Genomic DNA, 6,754 nt, shown 5'->3' on the forward strand with positions numbered 1-6,754 from the left:
TTCTATCCCTAAGGTGTTTTTTCTGAATGCCACCAAACCTGTATTCAATTTTGGAATTGTTGGAAGCCTGTATGTAATGATGCTCCAAGTTTCCATCTGAAAGGTTAAGTGAGAAGTTGCAACTGCCACATATTTTCCCCAAATGCAGAAAGGATCTCATTATGTCAATGTTGAGTCTTGGCTCTTTCATTTCTTTTGATCACAGACCTGATTTGTCATAATGAACACAAAACAGTCCACCAACACTGGAATGATTAATTACTTCTCCTGTGAGATATTCTCAATCTCCTAAACAAAACCCTTAGGACACACTCACAGATGAGGAATCTAGAATAAAGTCCTCTACTGCTGTTGGCTCCAAGGACAGCCTATCAGCCAGGATGTCAATCATGTACATGTGTGCAGGGGTGAGGAGCTTCTTTCGCTCTTCTCTCGCCTGCTTGTATTTGGCCTGAGGATGATAAGCAGTGTTAATAGTAGTAACTTGTTCAATTAACAAATGCAGTAGGCGGAGGTCTAAATGTAAAGGTGTTAGATGTAATTTACCTGATAGCCATGCTTCTTCGGCTTTGGATCATGTGCATCCATTTGTAAGAGCTCAGGTTAAATCCTCCTCCGCTGATTAAAACTCAGTTCTGCATATCCTCCCTGCATTAAAAAATAAGAAAAAAAAACATAACTTGCCACTTGTGCTGCAGCCTCATGCCATTATGTTCACTTTAATGAAGCCCCAAAGAAGTGGGGATATCTTTAACCTGATAAATAAATGTATTTTTTGAGCAAAATATGGCAGTTTTTTGTTTTTTTTAAAATCGAGCTGACATTCATATCGAGGAGTTTACCATTAGATATGAGCACACTATATACAATACATGTCACATTATATACACACAATACATATCAACGGAAACGTTTTAACGGTTAATGAGACCGTTGATTAACATTGTTACATTTTACAACGTTCAACTGAGAGCGAGGTTAGCTAAATAAGCTGATATAGCTATTAGCTACCATTGTAAAGGAATATCGCCTTACCACTTAAGCTACAAATATGCTCCTGGCTAACTTAAAGTTAAATAAAAGCTACATAAAGATAGTTTATAGCTATTAGATTAGTTAACTTTCGTCTGGTAAGGTTATTAACGTTTACATTGTGTTAACTAATCCAAGTTTAGCAAACTTTACACTGGCTGTCAGTCAGACACTTTGTGCAAGCTAACGTTAATGCCATACATCATGTTAACATACTGTTCACTTTTTTTCTGTGCTTACCAACACTTGATTATCCGTTACAATTACAGCCCTCTGTCGGCCACATTTTTTTCTGTTTGGGTTGTTTTCGTTGGTTTTTCCGACCGCTGACAGCAAGTTTTTCATTCAAATCCAGCTTTAACAGCCCTGTAACTGTCACCGTTGCCCAGCCGTTGGAGGGAGACCACGCGCTACTGGCAGTTAGTGTCAGGAGTGACGTGAAAAAAATCTCAACGTTCCTAACCGTTATTCATATTTTGCTTTGGACTCTCTCTCAGTTTTGAGGGCCTGTCAGAGAAAAATAATGATGCTTTTCCATGTATTTTCTTTCAGTAATAACCCTGACCGTGTAGTTGGGTTTCATGTGCTTCGTTTTAATTGGCATAACTTACCTGCTTGCCAAATGATCGCACTTGTTGCCCAGCCGTTGAGGGACACCACCAGGCGTTATAGCCGTTAGTGTCAAAGGTGACATGAAAAAACATAAATGTTATCGTCCCCAGCCGTTCTTCATCTTTTGCTTTTGGCCTCTCTCTCTCTCTCTCTCTGTCAGTTTTGAGGGCTTGTTAGAGAAACTAATGATGCTTGTCCACGTATTTTCTTTCAGTAACCTTGTATTGATGACGCCAAATCACACTTCACATTATCTTCAATGATATTTGGCAATTAAAAAGTCTTCAGACTGAACGACTGGCTGGATGGATGACCAGAATCAGACTTCTAATCATTATGAATGCTTTCCGGGCCATCGTCTGGGAACCATTATTTATTTTTGTTATATTTGGCACCCTCTATCGGACTGTTGATATAATGACAACGACGAATTTACCAAAATAAGTACAGATCCTGGGTCAGTCTCCGCAGAGGACCTATGTTTCGTGGTCTACTGTTATTGGTCCAGACACGCCATCTTGTCGTCCAATGACATGTAGACATCTGTTCGCTGGAGCGACTCTAAAATATCCCCCTTCTCTTCCTTCTCCAGAAGATATTCTCTATTTAGCAAGGGTATTGTTGGTAGCGGACAGTGGTCCTGAGATGGGGAAAATGCAAGTCTTGGGCGTAGTTGCGGTAATTTTGGTAGTATACTGCGTACATGCAAAGGTTTACTTTCGGGAGGAGTTTTTGGACGGTGGTAAGTTTGGCAGAGAAATTCATTATGCTGGTCGTGCAGGAGGTTAATTCATTGCACGTTTAGCTTGACTGTTAGCCATCTTTCGGTTAGAATAATCATTGCGAATTTTTCTTAAATCGTATTCTCACGAAACTAAGATTTCTTTAGTCAGCGGTTCAGTAAAAAAATACCTTCATTTTCAGCTTATTAACTTTAGCTAAGTTGATAACGTTAGCTGGCTAACCTTAACAAGGCCTCGAGAGCTAGCAAACGTTGAGTTATGCTACCCACAACTAACCTTGGGTTAACTAAGTAGCTAGCTAGATTTAACCTAAGTGGCAGTAAACTAAACAAATGTCACAATTATGAAACTTACCTTCCAAAGAGTAGCTAACGCACATGTGCATATACAGTTGGCTGATGTCAGTAATTTTCGGGAAGTACCTTGAAATAACTGATGTGTCCCAAGTGTTAAACCTCGTTGAACTTACTGGTCGTTTTTTTCTGTTCAGATGAATGGAGAAGTCGCTGGATGGACTCCAAGCACAAGTCTGACTATGGAGAGTGGAAACTAACGGCTGGCAATTTCTATGGAGATGCTGAGAAAGACAAAGGTAAAGTTTTTAATGTTGAAATGACGTATTGATCAGTCACATGTCGTTCAAACCTGTCCCTTTTGTAAATATTGGAGGAAATAATGAATAAATTGTTAGATTATGAAAAAGTTTGCTAGTTGCTACCTGATTCTGCAGCTATAATATTTACTGAGTTAAACAAAAACATATTACTGCCTCCACAGCTCAACTTCAGCATTGTAGCTTTGCTTGAAAAGCTCATCTCTCCTCCAGTTAAGTGCAGTGGTTTCTATTTTGTGTTTGTCTTCTTAAAGATTTCTTTCATGCTTTCTTTTTCAGGTCTGCAGACAAGCCAAGATGCTCGTTTCTATGCCACCTCTGCCCGTTTTGAGCCTTTCAACAACGAGGGCAAGCCTTTGGTCATTCAGTTTACAGTCAAGCATGAGCAAAAGATTGACTGTGGTGGTGGCTATGTCAAGGTCTTCCCCACTGACTTGGATCAGAGTGCCATGCATGGAGATTCCACATACTACATCATGTTTGGTAAGTGGTTATGTTCCCAGGAAGCAACAGTTGTGGTCAAATGGTTATAATATCAGGATTTGCAATTTTTAGTGATTGTGTTAATCTATTTCACACAGGCCCTGATATTTGTGGCTACAGCACCAAGAAGGTTCACGTCATTTTCAATTACAAGGGCAAGAATCACCTCATCAAGAAAGAAGTAAAGTGCAAGGTAATTCTGACATAAGAAATGTTAAAAAACATTATTATCATCTTTATCATAAAGTACAAACACACTCTCTACCAGTGGCTTAATCAAAACACTTCTGTTTCTTTTAGGATGATGAGTTGACCCATCTGTACACACTGATCCTGAATCCAGACCAGACCTATGAGGTGAAGATTGACAACAAGAAGGTAGAATCCGGCAGTCTGGAGGAGGACTGGGACTTCCTGCCTCCCAAGAAAATTAAGGACCCTGAAGCCAAGAAGCCAGAGGACTGGGATGACCGTGCCAAGATTGACGACGCTGATGACACCAAGCCTGAGGTGAATAAGCTTACTAATATACGTCTGCTGCCAGTAGCTTGTAGGTAATCAACCTCATCCAGTTTAAAATGTACCTTTGTTTGTCTTTTTCTTTGGGTTTAAGTGTGGGACAAGATCTGTTAATTGGCAATATGTCAGATCAAAATAGGAATCTTAAATAGTTTAAAATCAGGTTTGCTGGAAAGATCAACCACTTAATATAAAACATGTTGAACAAGTAGACAATGATGGCAAGATAATTATGTTTCTGTGCCACCTTTTCCAGTGCTAGTAAGCAGATATACAGTTATTTTGTTTGCCACACTTTTATTGAGAGGCAGACCTTTTTCAATCAATTTTATTGCATTGACAGTGGGAATTTATATAAGTATTCAAAATATTTTTATATTATCTGTTGCTGCCCAGTACAGCTGTAGTCTTTTACTATTGTCCATTAATCATGCCTTGAATCAAGGGTACGTCCAAACTTGCAATTACAACTCTATTTCTTTAACCTCCCATCTTGGGGTTATTTCTTCTCCTTTAGGACTGGGACAAACCTGAAAACATTCCAGACCCTGATGCTAAAAAGCCTGATGATTGGGATGAGGATATGGATGGAGAGTGGGAGCCTCCCATGATCCCCAACCCCGAGTACAAGGTAGGCTTAAGATGGATAGTCATTCTACAAGAGCCTGTGCTTTTAATTATCTGTTGTGCCTAAAAAAGTTAAACATTCACTCCGCTGATGCCTTTACAGCATAATAAATAGCTTCTCTATTCCAGGGAGAATGGAAACCCAAGCAGATCGACAATCCCAACTACAAAGGAGCCTGGGTACACCCTGAGATTGACAATCCTGAATACAGTCCTGATTCCACCATCTACAAGTTTGACAACATTGGTGTTTTAGGTCTCGATCTTTGGCAGGTTAGAGAGGAAGAAAGACATCTTTTGAGTATTAATGTTATTACTGTAATGATGCCAAAGCTTAACATTTTTATGGTTCATCTCAGGTGAAATCTGGTACCATCTTTGACAACTTCCTGATCACAGATGACGTGAAGGAAGCAGAAGACATTGGGAATGAGACATGGGGCGTCACAAAGGTATGCTGGTGCTGCAATTCATATTTCCATATTTAGTATATCAGTACGGCAAATGAAACCGTCGCTTGTGAAATACAAATTAGATTAGAAGTCATGGCTCATCATTATCGGGACTTTCCCCACAGGAACCAGAGAGGAAAATGAAACAGGAGCAAGATGACCTGAAACAAAAAGAAGAGGAGGAGAAGACCAAAGAGCAAGATACCGCCGCTGATGACGATGATGATGTGGATGAAGACATAGACGACGAGGGAGAAGAAGATGGGGAGGAAGAAACAAAGGAAGACATGGAGGAGGGACTTTCAGAAACAGATGAGGAGGAAGCAAAGCATAAAGATGAGCTTTGAGGAGGTCTGGCCAGATTTTTTTTCTGTCCTGCCTCCTAGAGAAACTCTGTCCTGTATTTTCCAGGGGTATTGTGGCTGCTGTGCATCCTTTCCCTGAGATTTGGACACAACCCAACTTGAGGGGTTTATATAGTGAAGGGTGGATGTTTATGGACTTAGTTTCTCTTTCATTTTGGTCATGATGCCGCCCTGTTGCCTCTGAGCTGCTGGGTAGATTCTAAGGTTTTCCACCTTCCACCACATCCATTCCTCACATGCTCTATCAGCAATTTGTAAAAACAGAGAATATGGAGGCACTGGCATCCACTGTTGTCTTGATTTTCTTGATCTATTTGTCTAACTTTTAATTGCAGATTCCCTTGCACAGTTCCTCACCGGTTAGAGTACATTGACAGTTGATTATAAGCTGTAGTAAATGTGACAAATTGAGGTTTGCAGATGTCAAACTGTTCAGATTCCAATATTAACTTTATTGTCCCCAAAGGGAAATTTCTCTTGCAGCACAGTAAAACATAAAATGCACATAAAACAGAACATATAATATATAAAATGTAAGACTTATCAAAAAATACAGACAGAAATACAGACTGTAATATAATGTAACTTATTCTGGTTACATCTGTGGCACTGACTTTATTTTCCTTTCCCCACTCTATAAGGCAGAAATGAATGAAATCTTTAGACATAAATGAATCTTCATCTAAGTGTACAATGCAATTGTTTTTCTACATTGAAAAGGCATGAATTCATCATGTCTTCATGGTAATGTGACGGGACCTGCATAATATCCTGAAAGTCTGGAGAAACAGATGGTGAGCCCCTGGTGTGACTGATGACATCACTTTGGGTCACACACTTATTTTTATTGGACAGAATGTTATTGATACCAAAGTTTTTATTAAAAGATTATAACCATATTGGTCCTGTCATATTTTTCACTGCATATGCTCACATTTTGGAAGTATGTGGTTTAAATGTAAGTTAGCTTACTTCACAACCACAATTTGTTTTCATGTTTTACAGCATTAGACAAAATGAAAAACTAAACCATGAACCTGCCATATTACAATATTGAAATCAAGATTAGTTTTACTGAGAAATGCTGGCTGTATAATGGTAAAAGCCGACTCTATCTCTGGGGGAGGTTTCATATGATTCATGCAACTACAGGGAAAAAATGACCGACTATGAGATATGACTGTGTTTGTTTCACAAAATAGGTGACATTTCATCTTACTGCATGACCTTTTTTTGTTTTACAAGTAATGGATTTCAATTTATCTTTGTGATAAGATAATTCAAACAAACTTGAACAATTGAAATTTA

At 39.1% G+C, this 6,754-nt stretch overlaps 2 protein-coding genes across 4 annotated transcripts in view; one reads left to right on the forward strand and one right to left on the reverse strand.

Moving 5' to 3' along the window:
- The window catches only part of LOC122993184 (dynein axonemal heavy chain 8-like), a 41,288-nt gene extending 38,410 nt beyond the window's left edge, over positions 1–2,878 (reverse strand). Inside the window, exons 1-3 of one of the 3 annotated variants that reach the window (XM_044367125.1) lie at positions 2,857–2,878; positions 547–648; positions 317–451 (exon numbers count right to left, since the gene is read on the reverse strand). In XM_044367125.1, the coding sequence (XP_044223060.1) occupies positions 317–451; positions 547–588 (177 nt within the window). In that variant the 5' untranslated portion in view covers positions 589–648; positions 2,857–2,878. Of the gene's footprint in view, positions 1–316; positions 452–546; positions 649–1,272; positions 1,517–1,643; positions 2,076–2,856 lie in introns of those variants that run through there. The other 2 variants (XM_044367124.1, XM_044367123.1) reach the window with 2 other exon arrangements.
- On the forward strand, positions 2,171–6,345 carry LOC122993185 (calreticulin-like). Its single transcript, XM_044367126.1, has 9 exons — positions 2,171–2,386; positions 2,878–2,979; positions 3,280–3,483; positions 3,582–3,676; positions 3,784–3,993; positions 4,520–4,633; positions 4,759–4,902; positions 4,989–5,081; positions 5,207–6,345. The coding sequence occupies exons 1-9, from the start codon at positions 2,173–2,175 to the stop codon at positions 5,426–5,428; spliced, it is 1,398 nt and encodes a 465-aa protein (XP_044223061.1). The 5' UTR covers positions 2,171–2,172; the 3' UTR covers positions 5,429–6,345.
- Positions 6,346–6,754: the final 409 nt, after the last annotated feature.

The sequence above is a fragment of the Thunnus albacares genome, chromosome 12 (genome assembly GCF_914725855.1).
Source record: "Thunnus albacares chromosome 12, fThuAlb1.1, whole genome shotgun sequence".
NCBI lineage: Eukaryota > Metazoa > Chordata > Actinopteri > Scombriformes > Scombridae > Thunnus > Thunnus albacares.